This window comes from Felis catus, chromosome B2 (genome assembly GCF_018350175.1).
Source record: "Felis catus isolate Fca126 chromosome B2, F.catus_Fca126_mat1.0, whole genome shotgun sequence".
Lineage (NCBI taxonomy): Eukaryota > Metazoa > Chordata > Mammalia > Carnivora > Felidae > Felis > Felis catus.
The window spans coordinates 105,524,893-105,544,926 of record NC_058372.1 but is presented as its reverse complement, the minus strand read 5'-3'; the positions used below and the strand labels follow the sequence as shown (position 1 = coordinate 105,544,926).

The 20,034-nt window shown below is 39.7% G+C and overlaps 1 protein-coding gene across 6 annotated transcripts in view; it reads left to right on the top strand.

The window, feature by feature from the left end:
- ROS1 (ROS proto-oncogene 1, receptor tyrosine kinase) overlaps nucleotides 1-20,034 on the top strand; it is a 126,580-nt gene that overhangs the window by 92,729 nt on the left and 13,817 nt on the right. For 3 of the 6 annotated variants that reach the window (XM_045057951.1, XM_045057948.1, XM_045057946.1), the window contains exons 36-42: nucleotides 1,246-1,381; nucleotides 2,645-2,807; nucleotides 4,465-4,529; nucleotides 5,468-5,597; nucleotides 12,068-12,165; nucleotides 12,369-12,584; nucleotides 13,553-13,687. In XM_045057951.1, the coding sequence (XP_044913886.1) occupies nucleotides 1,246-1,381; nucleotides 2,645-2,807; nucleotides 4,465-4,529; nucleotides 5,468-5,597; nucleotides 12,068-12,165; nucleotides 12,369-12,584; nucleotides 13,553-13,687 (943 nt within the window). Of the gene's footprint in view, nucleotides 1-1,245; nucleotides 1,382-1,610; nucleotides 2,615-2,644; nucleotides 2,808-4,464; nucleotides 4,530-5,467; nucleotides 5,598-12,067; nucleotides 12,166-12,368; nucleotides 12,585-13,552; nucleotides 13,688-20,034 lie in introns of those variants that run through there. The other 3 variants (XM_045057950.1, XM_045057949.1, XM_045057952.1) reach the window with 2 other exon arrangements.

Genomic DNA, 20,034 nt, shown 5'->3' with positions numbered 1-20,034 from the left:
ATAAAATTGAAGCAAGTATTTAAAAATAAACATCGACAGCCTTCGCTTTGGTGAGTGGTCATATCTAACATGCAACATTAGCCTCATGTTGGGAGTAGAGGGAAATAAGTTGTAAAATGCAATTGCTTATCATGGCAGCTTGCCGTTTAATGAGACATAACCTGTGTGAAACTATAAAGAGTGGGATATAAAAGGCAATAGTACAGGAAATGCACTGGACACTGACATAGAAGTGCTAACTGAGAGCTACAAGTGGTCTTGTAAATTCGTAAATGAGAGATCAGCAGAGTTGCAGAGGTCTTAGAAGGCATCGCTGAGGATGAGGATGGGGGCCTGAGCTGTGCCTTTAAAAATGAAGGGGGGGAGTGAGAGCTTTTCAGGTTTGAAAAATTGCATTGGCAAAGGTACTTAAGATCTTTCCCCCATGTGGTCCCTCAGATGGAATTTCGCTCGAACGAAACTCTAACCTGTTGGAAACAGAAGCTACTCTGGAATGAAATTCAGACTTTAACGATCATCTTACAAAACATCTTTGCTGTTTTCAACTTTTGAGCCAATGTTCTAGTATAGATGGTTGACCTTATAATTGTATTTTAATCTTCCAAAAATCACTTATCTTTATGATTATGAAAATAATATGTGCTCATTGTATGAAGAAGACAATATAAATCATCCATGATTTCACAGCTTAGGGAAGATAATTTATATTTGATGAGTTTTATTGCAATAGTTTTTCCTGTATATTTGAGTATGTGTATATGAACAACAATGGTATAAACTCTTGTACTCTGAAAAAAAAAAAAGCATGCCATTATATTGAAAGTGTTCCTCAGATCTACTCTAAGAGTATAACCTGGACATATCTGGACTCAGATATAAATTTGTTTCACTAATAATTATAATGCAAATTAGTTTTGCCTTATTTTGACTCTAGTTTAGGGGTGATTTTGAGAAATAAGTTCTGATATTAAGAGACTTCAACTTGTTTATAACAGCAATAAGAAATACATTAAGCTTTGGTTTGCGACACAAGGTAAGAAGGGACGTGGTATAATTTATGTCTTTTTATATGTCTTTCTACCTAGATTTAATTTGTTTTTCTGCTCTGGACAAATTTTTCAATCAAATTCTGTTATCCTGTCAATGGTGTTCTTACATCTAAACGTTTCGAATGTATTGTTAACATTTCTTCAGAAATAAAACAATGTTTCATTTTGTAAATTATGTCCTTTTTTTATTTTATAGTCTGGCATAGAAAATTAAAGAAGCAAAAAACTCCCACGGAAGGGCTGACGGGTCTCATACACGAAGACAAAGAGTTGGCTGAACTTCGAGGGCTGGCCGCTGGAGTAGGCCTGGCTAATGCCTGCTATGCGATACAGTATGTAACCGGGGCCATCATTATGGGGCACCTAGAGAACAGTGGGCAACTATAAAGAGAGTGCTCAAGGATCCCAGGATTGTCCTGGTCCTGTCCAGAGTAATGCTCATTACTCTGGCATAATTATTAATAACAACCCCTTCCATTTTCAAATGTGACCTGAGATGGATGGCAAATTATGTGGTTATGCTAGTGTAAGGAAGATCATCAAAATGTCATTGTTTTCCAGTGTTTTATCACATAGTTAAAAAACAAATGAAACAAGGAAATAAATACTGTATTGAAGAGAACAGATGGTAACACGCTTGGTTCAACTGGAGGCAACTAGAAGAGAGGAACTCCAAGGGTCCCGTGCCTGTGCCGTTAAGTCAATCTTCATCTGTTTTCAAACGTTGTATGGTGATTGCCTACAAAAGCTCTTTAAGATCGTTGAATTTGAACTTATGTTGCTGTCGTTAGTTAAAGAAAATATTTAAATGTCTTTTTATCCAAGACACTATATTGAGGTTTATACAAGACACTATATTATGGCCTATACTAAAAGAATTATATAGTCATAGGCCTTGAAATTTATAATTCCAAGACATAAAGATGCAAGTTGAAAAGTAGACCCAGAGGCGATCTAAATTAGTGATTCAGAGTGACTTTTCCTTGAGAAAATACTCCGCAAATCTATATTCAAGAGTCTGTTTCAAATACTCAAAGCATTTTAAATTCAGACAATTTTTCCCCCTCATAATATTCCAGGTGAGAGTTGGCTTCTAAAAGTTAACCTTATGGAGAAAGAGTTGATTTTTGTGGTCATGTTAAATGTTGTTCTACATAAGAGATCAGGTGTGTGAAATAGTTAACATGAAAATTTTTAGGCTCATAAACCCAGATATATTTATTACTAATTTGCAATAGCTTTTTACATGAATTGATAACCCAAAGAATTTAATAACTCATAACTTTAACAAAACAAACTACAGTTAAAACTCTTGAGGCAATGCACGCATATGCATGTTTCTATCAAGATAACAGTGCCTAGAAGTGAAGTGACATGCTCTGTCTGTGTTTTGGAATAGGGAAGGAATATTCTGGTTGGTGGAATAGGGAAGGAATGGAAACACAAAATTCCACATCGCTATATTACATAGAACAATGTTGCAAAGACATGAGATTTCTCTTTCTCTTTCTCATACTTTTATTTCTCAAACACTGACACCAACACCAACTTGTAAACCAGATGTATTTTGGGAAACCAAAAATATTGTTTTCCAGTACTCTTCCAACCCAAGAGGAGATTGAAAGCCTTCCTGCCTTCCCTCGGGAAAAACTGACTCTGCGTCTCCTGTTGGGAAGCGGGGCCTTTGGAGAAGTGTATGAAGGGACAGCAGTAGACATCTTAGGGGCTGGAAGTGGAGAAACCAAAGTAGCAGTGAAGGTAACGTGGATCTTTTAATTCCTTGACATGCTGGCTCAACATGTCTACATGAATTTACATGGACGAAACTCTAATAAAACATGAGTGATCTTAATTGGAAAGAGAACTGGTAGAAGGTGGAAGTCCACGCCTGACTCCAGAAATTATAATTTTTCTTCCATTTCTTACATAAGCCCTGTAATTCACATACCTCTAAAGTTACTAATTTGCTAAGACTCAGCAGGCAGTTTTCCCCTGCAAATATACTTATAAGAGAATGGGGGTTGTAAAAGCACCTTCTCAGTGTCTTAGGTTCTATGGCAGATAGTAAACAACGATGGCTTGTTAACCATTTGGTGTCAGTTTTAACTATGCAACTCCGCCGTCGCGATGCAAAAGCAGCTTCAGTCAATACGTAAACTAATGAGTGTGATTGTGTTGCGGTAAAATTTTGGTTATGAGAATTGAAATTTGAATTTCATATAATTTTCATGTGTTAAGAAATATTCTTTTTTTTTTTTTTTTTTTTTTACTTTTCCCCCAAACATTTGAAAAAGTAACATATCAAATATACCTGAGTAAAGCTGGGAAAATACAAAATTAAAAGTTAACAATTATTTTCAGATCTCAAGCTGTACAAAAATAGGTGACAGGCTGGAATTGTTCTGTAAGCTATAGTTTGCTGACCACTGTACTATACAGTTATTCATCATGGTGTATTTAATGTAGTTTTAAGGAAGCACTGGGTATATTCTCATATTTGTGTAAAACCTTTTGAGGGATGATGAATCCTTTATGGAACTGAGCAATATCCTAATCACTGCTTTTTAGGAATTTGTTGCTTTGAGGGTGGGCTATACAACTAGAAAAGTTAGCAAAATCTTCTCCACTTCCAAATGGTATCATCTAAAAGGACTTAAATTATTGTAGCCTCAACTGGTGTAGACAATTGTTCATTTTTCTCACCTAATGAGAGGACTGCTGGCTTTGTGCAGTACTGTGTTAGGTCAGAACCAGTAAATCTGAAATTCTCTTGACTTTGTACATGTGTGTTGCCTCATGGTCCCAAGATGGTTGCCAAAGATCAGGCATCACATCTTCATTCAGGTTAAGGGAAAGGGTAAGGATAACGTTAGACGTATATGTTCAAAAAGTGAAAGTTTTCCACAAGCTTCTTTCCCCTTTTAGCAGTTTTCCCCTTATACCTCATTGACCGGAATTGAGTCAGATGACCGCCCCTATTTGCAAGGGAGGCCGGAGAATCACAAAACACAATTTTCATGATTAGCTTAGACCAATTGTTTGGGACTGGGCATCATGCCTCTAAGAAACAAATTGGGTATTGTTAACAAGGATGCAGGGGGAAATAGATATTGAGTAGAAAACTTTGAAAAGCAAGAAACTGACCTACATACCAAATTTGTAAAAATGTCTACATTTTGGAGAGAATGTGTTTAAGTGATACTCAATCTTTTATCTGTCAGGTTTTCTCACGTGAACACTGGGTATAACACGGGCTAACTTTAAGTTTACAGAGCACATGCGCACGTATTACCCATGATCTGTTTCCAGCTGTCAGGGTGAATATTACAAAACAAAACAAAGATGGTCTCCATTAACCCACTGAGCACAGAAATGTCTGCTATACTGATTCCTGGCTTCTTTTTATGTTGCATAGACTTTGAAGAAGGGCTCCACAGACCAGGAGAAGATTGAATTCCTGAAAGAGGCACATCTGATGAGGTATCGGGGCAGCTCTGGATTAATTTTTCCTTGGTATGAGTGGCAAGCTTTTATATCCGATTGGTAAATTTTTAACATTCAAAATGACCTGACGTAACAGATCATGCCCAGAATAAACATGGCTCAAGTTTAAACATAAATAAATAGTCTGTAGTGACGAGTATTATACAGAAGCCAGTCTTTCAAAAGTCAGTCCTCAGGCAAAAGGTCTTCTCTTCTTTTACCTTCGATAAGAAGTGTGTTGTTCAAGTGACTTCTGAAGCTGTTTAGCTTTAAGCATGCTTATGTTCTTTGAACCGTGTGATAATGGGTCAAGTAGACGGAGGAAGGGAGAGCTCTAAGTACAACGATGTCAGGGAAAATATCCTCTGTCTTGGTAAACTTGTCTTCAAGGGTAGAGTCAGTTGCTGGTCATGAAAACTGCTCAGAGGCATCTTAAAGGGATGGCCTGAGGCAGTGGTCTATGGGATCCATGCTGTGGGTTCTAATCAGCAGGTCAGGGCTTACTGGCTTTAACGCATTGAGAAAGTTGGTTGAAGCCAAACCTGCATGTCTGATTTGCTTCTCCAAAAGGAAGAGAATAACATTCCATACCTGTGATGACCCAAAAGGTAATACTTCCAAATATCTTTTGAAGAAGGATACTAGTTAAAATTACTTTCTTTTCCAAAACATGAAATAGTTCATATAAACGTTTTTTCTAAAGATCACCCTATTCTATCGGTATGCATTGGCCACTAGGGGTTGCCGTATCATCTCTCTAAGGCAGGCACACAGGACAGTACTGGGAAAAGGAGACTTCCATTTATTAGAGAACAACAACAACAACAACAGGAATTTTGGAGGAAACGATAAAGAATTGCTCTATTTCCCAAAGGTTCTCAGCCAGGGTGTCTGTTACTGTCACAACATCCTGTCTGTCTCTTTCCACCTTTTAGCAAATTTAACCATCCCAACATTCTGAAGCAGCTTGGAGTTTGTCTGCTGAACGAACCCCAGTACATTATCCTGGAACTGATGGAAGGAGGAGACCTTCTTACCTATTTGCGTAAAGCCCGGATGACAAAGGTAGGAAATGGGGTCCCGGTATTGGTTTTGTAATGCAAATGCTCTATAATTTCCTGCTAAATGTATTTAAATTCAATAGGCTGATTCAATCTGGGCTGATGGTAGAACCTCTGAAGACTTCTGTAGAGAGAATTCTTGTATTTCCTTCATTTGGATTAAGACAATTAGAATCCTGGGCTAACTTCTGCCATTTTCTGATTATTTGAGCCCGTTTTTAGTATTTAATGGGAAAATAGGCACCTCACTGCCAGAATCATGTTTTCTGGAGAACAGAGATTGCGTGGAGTTGGAAAGGCACATCTTTCTCCGCACTTTATCTATATGCCTGTCTGTCCCAAATTGATATTTGCAACCCCTTATGTCTTTATTGAGAACTATATGTCCCTACCCAGTTGGCATATCGGGATTTTGTTTTAATTTTTAATGGCTTTATTTATTTGTGAGAGAGAGAGAGAGAGAGAAAGAGAGAGAAAGAGAGAGAGAGAGACATAAAGGGAATGAGCAGGGGAAGGGCAGAGAGAGAGGGAGACAGAGAATCTGAAGCAGGCTCCAGGCTCTGAGCTGTCAGCACAGAGCCCGACACAGGGCTGGAACTCATGAACTGCAAGATCATGACCTGAGCTGAAGTTGGACGCTTAACAGACTGAGCCACCCAGCTGCCCCTGTTTGGATTTTAATGGGCATCTCAAACTTATGTTGGCCAGAACTGAATTCTTGATTTCCTATCTCCTCCTTCATGCCATCCATCCAGTTCCTTGCTTTCTCTTCCACGGTCACACTAACAAGCCCGGTCAGCAGTTCTGCCCACCCCCCCTTCCCCTGTGCTTACCTACAGCAGTGCCTGGAACAGCGAGGGCACTGCAAACACCGTGGAATGAGGGCCAGGGGTGACAGCACCTGTGGGAACCTACTTTTTATCTCCAATGAGAAACACATGAGACAAAACAAGTAACTAATATTTAAACGTAGATTTCAAAAAAAAATTTATTTATTTTTATTTTTTTATTCTTTGTTTTTATTTCTGTCAAAGTACACATTATATGGCTAAAACTTTGAAATATATAACAAGGTTTATAGCGAAAGACTATTTTGGGGGCACCTGGTTGGCTCAGTCGGTTAAGCATCCTACTCTTGATTTCGGCTCAGGTCGTGATCTCACAGTTCATGGGTTTGAGCCCCGCATCAGGCTCTGAGCTGACAGTGCAGAGCCTGCTTGAGATTCTCTCTCCCTCTCTCTCTGCCCCTCCCCTGCTCACTCTCTCTCTCTCTCAAAATAAATAAATAAACATTGAGAAAAAAAAAAAAAAAAAGAAAGACTATCTCATCCCCGCATCCCAGATCTGTCCAATTTCTTCTGGTGTTTACCTCATGTTCCTACAAACTCTGTTTATACTGCTGCACGTTGAATTTTCAGTCTTGGGGGAAATCTACTGACTACCTACTATGAGAGGTGAGGCTTTAACTCCCTTAGACTTACTCATTATCAGTCCCAACCCCACCAGCTCCACCCATCAAAAACTGTGTCACACTTTTCAGATAAATCAGTATTGCAGATTTACATTACTATGACAATTACTTGCAGTTGAGTTATTCAAATACTGTGATTGTGGGGTTTATTCCCCCCTTGGGCTAAAATAATAAATGCCTCTTGTTTTCCCTCCTTTGCTTAGTTTTCTGTATACCTAACTAGACTCTTGGACAGAATTGTAACACTTCTATCAATGTATATGTTAAATATATCACATGATCCAGCACCTAATGGTGTTTTTCTTGCACACTTTCCTCCTAGAGGCAGTGTGGTGCTTGTCCTCTGGGTTAGCTGACTAGCCGTGATCCCAGGGCTTTGCTTCACATTTACCTTGGTGATTTCCTTGCTGGACCTTACCTTCCTCTATTCCATGACTTCTTTGTTCTCTTTTAGAAGAGAGAAAGCATGAGAAAACAAGCATCTGAAGGAAAAATCTCCTTTCCCCTCCTCTTTTTGAGAAGCACTCCTTGCTTGTGTTCTGCCTCTGTCTCTCTCAAAAATAAATAAACATAAAAAAAAAAAGAAGTCTTATGCCATTCTGATTCCTGGACTGATGATCAGTGACCTGCTTCTTGCCCCTCCTCTCTGGAAAAGTTTAGGAAACTTCTTATGTGTGGTACTTTTTTTTTTTTTTTAACCAATCTGGACACTCACCCTGGAAAAATCACCTCCTTCAGTTCTGGGATATTACTATTACTATTATTGTTATTATTTAAAGTTTATTTATGTATTTTGAGACAGAGAGAGAGCATGTGTAATAGGGGCAGAGAGAGAGAGAGAGAGAGAGGGAGAGAGAGCATCCCAAGCAGGCTCTGTGCTGTCACTGCAGAGACCTATGTGGGGCTTGAACCCGCGAACTGTGAGATCATCACCTGAGCCAAAATTAGGAGTCAAATGCTTAGCTGACTGAGCCACCCAGGCGCCCCTATGTTATTTTTTGGGATAATAAATAAAATTCTTTGTCCCCTCTGCTTCCTTGTTCTAGAAACACCATTGGTTCTAGAAAAACCCTGTTTTATCCTTTGTTCTATAGTTGTTTTCTACATCTTTGTATCTTTGCTCTCAATTCTGGTAGATTTCCATAAATTTTTAAATAAAATTAAAAATTTTAATTTTCCACAGACTCATTCTTCTTAAAATAGTATTGTTTTTTTTCATAGGTGAAAAATCTTCTCTAATCTTTCCTAAGATACTAATTATGGTTTTTTTAAAGTATTAATTTGCTTCCTGCATTGTCCTGATTTCCTTTATCCTCTTTGTTCTGGAATCTGTTTGTAATGTGAGAAGCTTTTCTCAAATGTTTGGTGATTTGTGGCTGGTCTTCCTCTTTGACAGTGAGGCCTAAGAAGCCGACTGGAAGCTGTGTCTGTGGCAGCTTCCTTTTGGTTGTTATGTGGGACCCTGCTTTCTCGTTGGGGGTCTCCCTAATCCTCAAATGACAGTATTTGTGTGTCTTTCCTGGCACACGCCAGGTTCACCAGAGGGGAATCTGCTAGTCTCCTGCCTGAGTGATAAATGCCTAAGCCTCAGTTCAGGGAGGTGAGATGGGAAGGGGGTGGAGGTCTCAAGGCTGAGTATCTGGACTCTTGTTTAATTTTCCTCTCCATTTTCAGCACAGAGCCTTAGTGCGACTGGTATCTTTGAACGTGGAGTTGTTCTGGTTCAGTGTGTGTGTGTGTGTGTGTGTGTGTGTGTGTATGTGTGTGTGTTTTGAAGAGGAAAGCCTCCTGCTGTCATGGGAGGGTCTAGGATCTAGTTAGCTCCTAAAATATACTTCTAAACATTCCTCTTGATTCCAGCCTTGCCCCACACCCCTACATCCAGAGATACCTGCTATCTCCAGTTGCAGAGCCTCAGGGGGTTTTATAGTGAAACACAGCTTAATTCTTGTCTTCCCCCCTGCAGGCGGCCAGGTTCTCTCTTGGCTCTGCTGAATGGCCACCCTTCCATCTGCTTCCCTTTCCCAAAATGTTTCGTGCACTAAATCTAGTTTCCTGATACATTTATCCTTGTGTGGTTATACACATTTCCCCTATCTTGCCATTGTAGTAAGGTTTGGGGAGGGAGTAGAACTAAAAATGCACATCCTGAGTCCTCCATCTTTAACAAGAAGTTTATCTGTAGATGTTGTTTGTTTTGGGTAGAGAAGAGGGGATAAAGACTAAATAAAAATATGGACCTGCTCTTTCCAAATTATTCCTGTTTAGTCAGGGGCCTGATGGTTATGCTGATTGGTCCTCAAGAGTTCTTCCACTGCCTTTCCAGCCCAGGACAGCTTCCATGCCTCACTGCCCTCACCCCAGCCAGACAACAGGATGCTGTTAGGTGCTGAGTGCCAGAATGCTGCGGGCTCTATGTTCCCATCATGCTCAGCTCATTTGGAAGCAGCCTTCTCTCCACAGGAAGTGCTCAGAGGCAACATTCCAGAAGGGCCGCAAGCATCCTTCTGCCTAGCCCTGCTCCAAGACTACAGTGCTGGGTCTAATACAGAAAGATTGACTGCAAGTAGGCCCATAAACCTTAGTTTAGTCTTTTATTTTCAGGACCTCAGTTTCTGTGTCTTTAGAATGGGGTATTGAACTGACAACGTCCTCAGGCGTTTTTTAGCTTTGATATCCTAAGATTATATTCACATGGAAGAAAGTAAAAGACAAAACCAAAAACCAACCCATCAAAACAGTATAAATATGTAGTCAGATACCATCAAGTTATCCATTTTTTGCTACATTTTTATTATACAATAGTGAGGGCTGTGACTCTCTCTTTCAAGGACCTTGCCACATGGTAGGGAGGTAAGTCAATATAAAGAACTCATTTAAGATAGAAAGTGGGAGGGCCTACTGGAATGCAATAGAGAATATACTGTGAACACAGAGGAGAGAGATGATTTCCAACTGAGGAGTCTGGGAAGGCTTCATGGAGGAGGTCTTCTGTTTGAGACACAACTAAAGTAGGGGATAGAACAGTCTCTGAAACTATACCTTCCCATGTGAGTCATGAAAAGCCATGACTAGGATCAAACCCAGGTGGAGGTTGAATGTGCCTAGGGGGAGGCTGGCAAGAGAAAGATGACAGGTGAGCCCAGAGCAGCAGCATCTGGAATCAAGGAGACCCAACATGGGGGTATCCCAACAGGTTGTCACAGGGGCTATCAGAAGCAAGTGATAGAGATTGAGGCAGGCAAGCAGCATTCTAAAAACCCGTTGGCAGGGAACGTGGTGTTAGCTACCACACTGAAGTTCAGAAGCAAGGTTCAAAGTGAGGAACATCTTCAGTAGAGTGGGTTTTGCCAATAGCAAAGCAGGCTTCCACTCACAGAAGAACCAATGAGCCAGTCGGGACCCCCAGCAGGGACTCAGACATAGGCCAGGAGACCAGTGTCTGGTGTCTGCTGGACCCAAACAGTGTTGTGGGGGGATTGATTCTTGGGAGTAAGATCAAGACTCGGTATTGGATTGAGGTACGGTTGAGCAGGACCATGGCAATGTTGAGTCCAGGAACATGAGAAGTCTTCTTAGTTTTGGGACAAGACATGGGCTTGTTGGGGGAGGCAAGGGGGAGCAGCACGTAAAGGCACTCATCTAAGAGAAATTGAGGGAAGGTGGGAATCATTTGAGGTGCTCAATGAAGGATGTGGATGGAAATCAAGAATAAGGGCATTCTAGAATGATAGCAGAATTAAAGAAGAGAGGTTGACCATGGAGGAGGTGTAGGAAAAAAAAAAGAGGTTAGAGTGGGAGAGAGCCAAAGCATGAGACTCTTAAAAACTGAGAACAAACTGAGGGTTGATGGGGAGTGGGAGGGAGGGGAGGGTGGGTGATGGGCATTGAGGAGGGCACCTGTTGGGATGAGCACTGGGTGTTGTATGGAAACCAATTTGACAATAAATTTCATATATTGAAAAAAAAAAGAAGAGAGGTTGAGAAATGCAGAGCAGGGATAAAGGACTGCCAGTGTCCCGGCATGACTGAAGCACAGATTGTGAGAAGAGACACTAGGGTCATAAGTGGAGGCAAAAAGAGACTGATGCAGCCCAGGGCTGCCATGGAGGCTATGCTTTGGAACCTGTAACAGACTCCACAGGCAGTAGGTCACAACAAAGAGGGCTGATTAAAGCACAAGAGGCTAGACACAAGTTTGGGATGTGTCAGATAGAAACGATAAAGGCCTGAACTAGGGTTATTTTAGGGAAATGGCAAGGGAAAGACAATATATGAATGTAGCCTTGAGGAAGGAATATTGAATTTTTTCCATGTGGTGCCAATAAAAACTTCAACTGGCTTTTTTTCATGTTGAAATCATTGCAAGCAGTATAGGCTCAACTATATATTTATGCTGGCTCTCATGGAGGAGAGGAGTGATCTGTGACCTTGAACTAGAGTATTGTTAACAATTGCTAACAGATGGGGGTTCACGTGAGAAACAAGCCCATTGTCATGACTGACATTACAGTGTGACATTGGGCCAATGACTAAACTAGCTAGTACTGATTAAATTAGCATTATTACTACTTAGGACAGCAGCTACTATTTATTAAGTTGTTATATACCAGCCGGATTACATATCTTATCTCAAATCCTATATGGTCAGTGTTATTCCCATTTTACAAATGAGAAAGTTACTTAATGAATTTAACAATGTAAACAAGTTCACACAACTAGTAAGTATCAGAACTAGGTTTCAAATCTTGGTCTGTATAACCTGACACCCTGAGATCTTTCCAATAAAGATCCGATATTGCCTCTGCTTAGTAAAAATAGTCTTATTTATGCTTATTTCAGTAGAAAGTATGTAAACTTAGTTCTTTTACTCCTTATTTGAATTCTTGTAGCCATAACTAAAAATGCCTTTGAGACATCACATATGTGTGTGTACATATGTATATGTATATGTTTTGTAAAAACTGTGAAAGTACCTGTAACTTTTCTTTCATTTCTTACAGTTTCATGGTCCTTTACTCACCTTGGTTGACCTTGTAGATCTGTGTGTGGATATTTCAAAAGGTTGTGTCTACTTGGAACAGATGCACTTCATTCACAGGTACAGTGATATTCTAGATACAAGGTTCCTACGGACATCGGCACAACAATTACCTGCAGTTTGGGTAAAACATATAGGATAATTAAACATTTTCATTACTTCAAAATAGCAAACGTTTCCGTAAAAAGTCTCCCTTCTCTAAAGACCGACTTGGGTTACTTGTCTGATCTCTGGAACTTTATTCTTAGCATTATTAAATATAGCTTCTGCCATAGGGATCTGGCAGCTCGGAATTGCCTTGTCTCTGTGAAAGACTATACCAGTCCATCACGGGTAGTGAAGATTGGGGACTTTGGACTTGCAAGGGACATCTATAAAAATGATTATTATAGAAAGAGAGGGGAAGGCCTACTCCCCGTTCGGTGGATGGCTCCAGAAAGTTTGATGGATGGAATCTTCACTACTCAGTCTGACGTATGGTGAGTTTAACAGGACACGGAGAAATTTGGGCAGAACCACCCAATGTCAGGGCCAGAAGGGAATTTAAAAGGTCATCTAACCTGGTGAGACTATTCCTGGATCTCAACATTTTCCCTTCTCACCCTAATTAGTTTTGATCCGTTGTCTTACACGTATATGTGAAATATATACATTTACTTCAAGTATTTTATCACAGTCCAAAAGCATAGAGGCTATGACTAATAGGAATTGGTACATATGAATTGATGTCCAAGTATATGTCCAAATGCCTACTCTTTTGGCATTTATGATCGTTAATTTATAGGTAGATTTTAAATCATGCATCTCAAAAACATTATGACATTGAGGAGGTTTGGACATCTCTTTAGTATTAGAATAGGATCCCTCATTTTTGCTTTTTGATCCCAAATCTTGATTAGAGCTACTCAAAATGTAAAGATTTGTTTAATGACTTTCAAGCTGAACTGGCCATAGACAAAATTGGTGATGAGATAAAATTGGTCCCCAGTGTGGCCAGTTCACATTCATGCCTTTCCCCTCCACGTTTACCAGCATTCAAAGTCAGGGAGAAAGGGGTGAACTGCTTTCTTGCTTATCCCCATGTGAGTCTGCATATTGATGCTATGCAAACCTTTAGTGGAGGTCTGTGGTGCAGTTTCAGCTGGGGAGAAGGAAAAAATGTGTGTGTGTGTGTGTGTGTGTGTGTGTGTGTGTGTGTGCGTGTGTGTGTCCCCACTAAGCCTTCCTATCACCTATCACCTTTGAAGTATTGCTAGTAGGCAGTTGCTTTTTCTACTTTTTCTTGAGGTCAACTTGCTTTTACGTCTCCCATTTGCCTTTTATGGGGCCAATAATGACAATCACAAAGTAGACCCAGATAGCCCCAGGAATAGTTACATTGGAGAAACTACTGTAAACATGATGCTTGTAGTAAGTAGAATTAAAGTAAACTCTTTAACATCCTTAGGTCTTTTGGAATTCTGATTTGGGAGATTTTAACTCTTGGTCATCAGCCTTATCCAGCTCATTCCAACCTTGATGTTTTAAACTATGTGCAAACAGGAGGGAGACTGCAGCCACCGAGAAATTGTCCTGATGATTTGTAAGTTAATTATGCTAATATAAACACCTAAAAACAACAACAAAACCACATGTGCCTATGCAATCTTATGCCTCATTGGCATGGTATTTTAAAATAAAAACTGGAATTTGGATATTTGTGTTGTCTACATCAAATGTAAGTTGATTGTAATATTTAATTTACTAAATACATGATGGTCTCTTTTATATATATCCGTGATATTTCATTTCAGAAACAAAATTTAGAAGCATAGAATATATTTATACTTTTGAGAGATGAATCCTAATAAATAAATAAAAGGCTTGTGTGTGTATGTGTATACACACACATACTCATTTGACTTTGGAAGATCTAATTTGGCTAATATCTTAATTTGCATATTAAGAGATTCCATCAAAGAGGAATATATTGTTTAAAAGTTGGATTGCCTTTGTTGGTGCAGCTGATATTGGGATATAGTACTACTAAAAGTTATACAGGTTGCGATCTATTTATGAACTTAGCTCAAAGTGACTAAGTATTAGTGACTCTATCAAACTGATCCTGGCTCCTCTTGAAGTCTAATAATTCATGATTCTCAGGAGAGTAGGTGATTTTGATCTAATTACAAAAGAAAAATAAGCTCAGTTATTTTGCTGAGTAGTAATCTACCTTCTTGTGAAGAACGTCAGCAGAAATAAACAAGTTTTGAAACTTTTTCCAAGACATGTTTAGAAAGGAACAAGTACTGAACAAGTATAAACTCTTCTGTTATGTGCACAGTACCATGCCATGCATTGTCTGGAATACATGGGTGTCTAACTAATGGCCCCAGGGCTTCAGCGTCTCAGAATGCATTTTGAAGGAGAAGAAACACACATGGAACAGTTGGATAACAAGCCAACACGTAATAAAGTGCTAAACTGTGTGGTACAGAGAAGTGCAAAAGGAATTAGCAGTATGCGGATACACACCGTGGTTGTATTGCCTTGACTATGCTGTGTTATTTTAGAGGATTATTCAGACTGGAGCCAAAAGATGATTAAGAACCGGGCACCTTGGTTGGATGTTCTACTGGTGAATGGTTTTGTATTATTTAAATCTTCCAGTCAAAATAAGAAGATTTGAGTCACTGCTTCTTTCTGATTTAGCTTTTACTGGGACATTTACAGGGAGATCAGACGTACACATACCTGACCAAGTTTGGCGACAGTGCTTAAAAATGATTTGTGATCCTTTTGGGGGAGACAGAAAAAATTCTCAAAATTAGAAGTAAGAAATTATACAAAAATGGAAAGCCTTTGACCTAGGGCTTGAGGAAATCCCCAGCATACCTAAGCATGAAATACATTTTTATTAGGTAGCAAACTGACCACTGCTGTGCAGCTCTTACATATCTGTCAAACGCTCAGAAATTTTCCCCAGAATTTCAATTGCACAAAATTTGCATTATCCCGTTAGAATTTTATCTGGCCTCTTTCCCCCCTAGAGGGTACCTCATCACAATGACGCAATTTTATTGGATAGACAGTTTAGGATTCAATCACAGAATTCTACATTTTGATTGACGCAAATCATACCTACCTTTATTATGGGGAGGATGGAGGTGGATGATTACATGGCGGTTGTGGAGCAGAAAAACGTAGGTATGTTGGACTTTGCCCAAATGGATCCCAAAACGCAACTAGAAGGAGGAGGAAGAGATCCTAGAAAATTGCTTAGAAGAACACTCCTGTTTATAGGCAGAAACATATACTCTATACAACATTGATATTATATGTTTATAAAGCATATATTTATATAACATATAAATATATAACTTAATATTCTACATAACTTTATCTTGACTAATTCATTGGTTGAACACATTATTGCTGTAACTTTATAAAAATATAGTTTCTTCAAAGCCAAAATTTTCCATTGTTGGTTTTGAAGTTCATTTGAACATCTGTGATTAAAAAGTCAACAATGCTCCCAGCCACCCCCACCCCCCCCACCCCCGAGTGTTACATGCTCTCAGAGCCCTGGGAAGGGTTAAGGATCTGTTGCCAACCAGGAAAACAAGCTGTGCTAGGAAATGGATCTCTCAGCCATGCCATTCAATCTGGCCGTGGCCTTAAGTTGTCATGATAAAGATTAACTACTCTCCTTAGAGTACAGAGGGAACTGATTTTTATTTGAAGCAGTTCTCTGAGATCACAGGCCCAGCTTAGAGGGTTGAAAGTCTTCACTGAGCCATGCTGCACCTTCCATTCACTGCCTAAACGCTCAGCACCTGGATGCACTCTGGGTCAGGTGAGTCCATACAGGGCCACATTGTGCTCAGCTATTAATGGAATGCAGGAGTTCAGAGCATTCCTGCCCTTCTTTCCGTAGCCTGGGATGTATGGTGGAAAGCCCAGTCCTCAGTACTCTCTTCAACTTTCAGTTTGCACAACAGCCACACCACTCTTGAGAAGAAACGGGATCAAAGGGCAACCTACTTCAAGTGCGAGCTCTTTGGGGTTCTGTGATGGATGTATCAGAGGGGCAACTGGAATTACTGGAGGGTCTCTCATATGTAGGAGGCAACAATGGGAGAACATGAAGGTTCACCATCTTATTTTTACCTCTTAAAAGATATGTACATTTAGATGCTAGCTGGGTCTCTCTGGGATTGGGCATAGTGAGTAAGAGAATACTTACAAATCTGTATTTTATGTGCTTTGTTTCAATTCCTATGGAAATTCATCCCCTTAATACTGAAAGATGATATGAAATTTTCATCTGTTGAATTTTGATTGCTTTATGAATCCAAGGACTTTAATACTCATAGAGACCAATAATGCACATGGCTAATGAGTCTCATGCTATTTTAAAAACCCATGAGGCAAAGAAGAGTAAAGGGTTGGCATCGTGAATGGAGGAATGTGAACTTGAACATTTAGCCAAGTGAGATATTTCAAGTATGAGTGAGTATTTTACCTAGCTAGAAAAACCAGGGTAGGGAAATTTTTACAAAGTGAATGATCTGTAAATTTATTTAAAGTAACATTCTCGAAGATTTGTAACTAAAACTTAGTACAGGTATCGAATACATGATATTGAATTGTGACAAGTGCATATTTGTGAGGGAAGACCGGATGCCAAACGTATAGTTGTTGTTATTAATTTATCTGAAAGATATTAGAGATCCAGTTTTTAAAAAAGTTTTTATTTGTTTATTTTGAGAGTGAGTGAGTGTAAGCAGGGGAGGAGCAGAGAGAGAAGGAGAGAGAGAGAGAATCCCAAGCAGGCTCTGCACTGAGAGTGCAGAGCCTGATGTGAGGCTCAGACCCATAAACCTTGAGATCATGACCTGAGCTGAACTCAAGAGTGGGATGCTCAACCAACTGAGCCACCCTGGCACCCCAAGTAATCCATTTTTTAGAAGCTGTTAAATTCATAAAAGCCTTTTCATTCCATTGCCAGCTTAATGCTGTTTCAGAGCACAGGTTGTACGCTTTACTTTTAAATAGCTGTTGCTTTTATAAAGCTCCTCTTTTCTTAATCTAGAGCAATTCCATGTTCATTCCTGGATGGTGGGAGAGGAAGGTTTGATATACTATCAGGTCATATATTTTTGCCATCAGAAAGTTTAGAATAATGATTGGGTTCAATGTAAATGAAAGCATCCATAGAAGAAAGACAAGAGGAAAGTCTGTTTAAATACTTTACATGGATTAAACAAGAGGCTGAAGTTTTGGAGGGTAGTGTGAGTGGATGAGAAACAGACTAGCTAGGTCTGGCAACCGAAGGGATGGCTTTCTTCCTTCCACTCTCCCTCCTTCTCCCTTTCCTTGTTCTGTCTCACTTTTTTAAAAAGTTTATTTATTTATTTTGAGAGAGAGAGAGAGGGAGAGAGAAGGCAAGGGGCAGAGAGAGAGAGGGAGAGAGAATCCCAAGCAGAATCTGGTGTGGGGCTTGAACTCGGCAACCGTGAGATCATGATCTGAGCTGAAACCAAGAGTCAGACGCTTAATTAACTAAGTCACCAAGGCACCCCATTTCTTGCTTTGTCTTTTCTCTCCTAAATAATCTTCATTAAGTATCTTGAGTCCTTTGTAGAAACGAGACACCTTATAAATAAATAAGTAAAAAAAACTCCATAATTAAAATATGGCAAGTCTTGAAAGATTCTACTTACATTTTGGCAATAACTTTGAATCACAACTTTATTTTCAGAAGGGATATGATTCCTGTGGTGAATTAGACTTTCTCCTCTCAAGATTCTACTTTAAATATTGGTTTAAATTTCATGATTCCATATAAGTTGTACTATTTTATTTCAGAGTCTAATCATCCTTCATTCAAATCTTTGTATCATCCCTATTTTTAAATGAGAGGTTATAAAGAAATATGTAAAAGGTAGGTTCTCGGCTGTGATTCTCATTTTTAAGAAATAGAGTCAAGTTTCACATTCTATATCCAGAATGTAAATTCTTTGTAATATATGTGAAGTTGTCAGATGAATACTGGAAAATCGACCAATATTAGATTTCCCCATAATACTCTGATTTTGAGTACTAAATCTGACCTGAAGTGCTTGTCAAGAAATGAGACAGAAGTGGACTTTGCACCATACTATAAGGGAATGGAGATTCCATTATAATTTCTAACATAGACACTAGCTACTTTGAGTACAGTACCTGTAATGATTTCTTGGTCATTGTCGTCTAGTGATTGGAGACATCCTTACTCTACTACCATTGCCATTACCTTAGTCCATACCTTCATGATCTCTCACTTTGTCTTCTTTAATAACTTCTTTGCTTCTAACTTTCCCCTCTACAATTCACTCTCCTCATATATCAGCTGGAGTAACTTCTTTAAGAATTTAAGATCATGCCTTCTTAAAAACCTTCAACAGCTTCCCATTGTAGTGCCATAAAATCCAACTCCTAGTCTGGCCTGTGAGACCTGCATGATTTCTCCTTCCTCTTCCGATCTCCTCTCTTAACACTCTCCCCCTCCAATGACTGCTCTTCGGCCAAGCTGGCTTTCTTTCAGATTCTAAAATGAGCCACGTTCTTTCCTAATTTAGGAATTTACACATGTTTTTCCCTCTTCTAATGTGTTCCCTGACTCCCATCCCCACCCTATTCCCGTGACTAGCATCTTATTTTCCTCCGAAGTTCTTTGGCTTAAATGTCACCTTTTCAGAGTGTCCTTCTGACAGCAACTTACTAAAAATGTTCCATCTCTATTAGATCTCACATTTGTTTTCTTTGGTACTTTTTTTAGAACTTGTAATTTGTAATTGTATAGTAATCTGTTGATATAGTAGTACTAATGTTTTTAAATACTTTCCATCTTACATTTCTTTACCAGTTTTTCTCTCCCTGTCCCCAATATGCCTTCTAGCTCCAGAGAGTAAGAAAAAAAAAAAAAAAAAAAAAGCAGGTACTTGACCTTTTTAGTAAATCAGTAGACTTGAAAGCCAGGTTTGGAGGAAGGAGTGGTTATCTAGAATCCTTTAGCTTCTTGTTAGTATGCTAAATGCCAGGTTTGAATGACTAGAACCTATAATTCTATATAAGGATAATCTAATTAAAAAGAGGGAGTAGTAGAAGCCCATTTCTTCGAAGCCCTAAGGAAGTGTAGGAAGAAGAGACCTTGATAGATAGAGGTTGGAGGGTGAAGATGTTGGATATCTAGGTCCTGAAAAACCTTCTGTGTAAGCTTCAGTTAGACTAAAGGTGGAAAACTGCCCACCTCTCCCAATTTGGGAGGATGGCAAGTTGATCATTGAGCTGGGGACTCCCCACCCAGCCTCATCCCATTGACATGGAGACCCAGCATCATGAGTAAGGTAGAAGGGCATGTCCAGGCAGAGAAGGTCAAGTTGCACTTCCCATCTTCCTTTGTTTCCCATTCAGCGTGGACATTTTGTTGAAAGCTAGACATTAGGGCAAGGAGCATCCTTTAGTCACACAACAGAAACAGGTAGGGATTCCCTGGGCCTTGTCAGCATATACAGGGCATGAGGCAGTCTCAGAGATGGTTATGGTTAGAGAGAGGAAAGGGAAGACCAGTTCACGGGGTGGGGGTGGGGGGGTGGGGAGTGGGAGGGTGGGGTGGGGGGAGGGGGGAGCTGAAGGATACAAAGGTAAAGAAATTGGAGACTGCAGATAGCAGCTGATGCCTGCAGAATGGACCAGACCAGTCACTCCTTACTGAATTCCTGATCATTCTATTCTGAGACCAGCAACGATCTGGAGGGCACAGTGCAGTCCAAAGAATTTTTCGCTGTGCCATCATAAGTCACGTAAGACTTTCACCCAACATATATCCTGCCACCATCTTTTAGAAGAGGACAGAGGGAGTAGGAATAGACTAAAATTAGAGGTTGAGTTATTATCCAGAAAAGA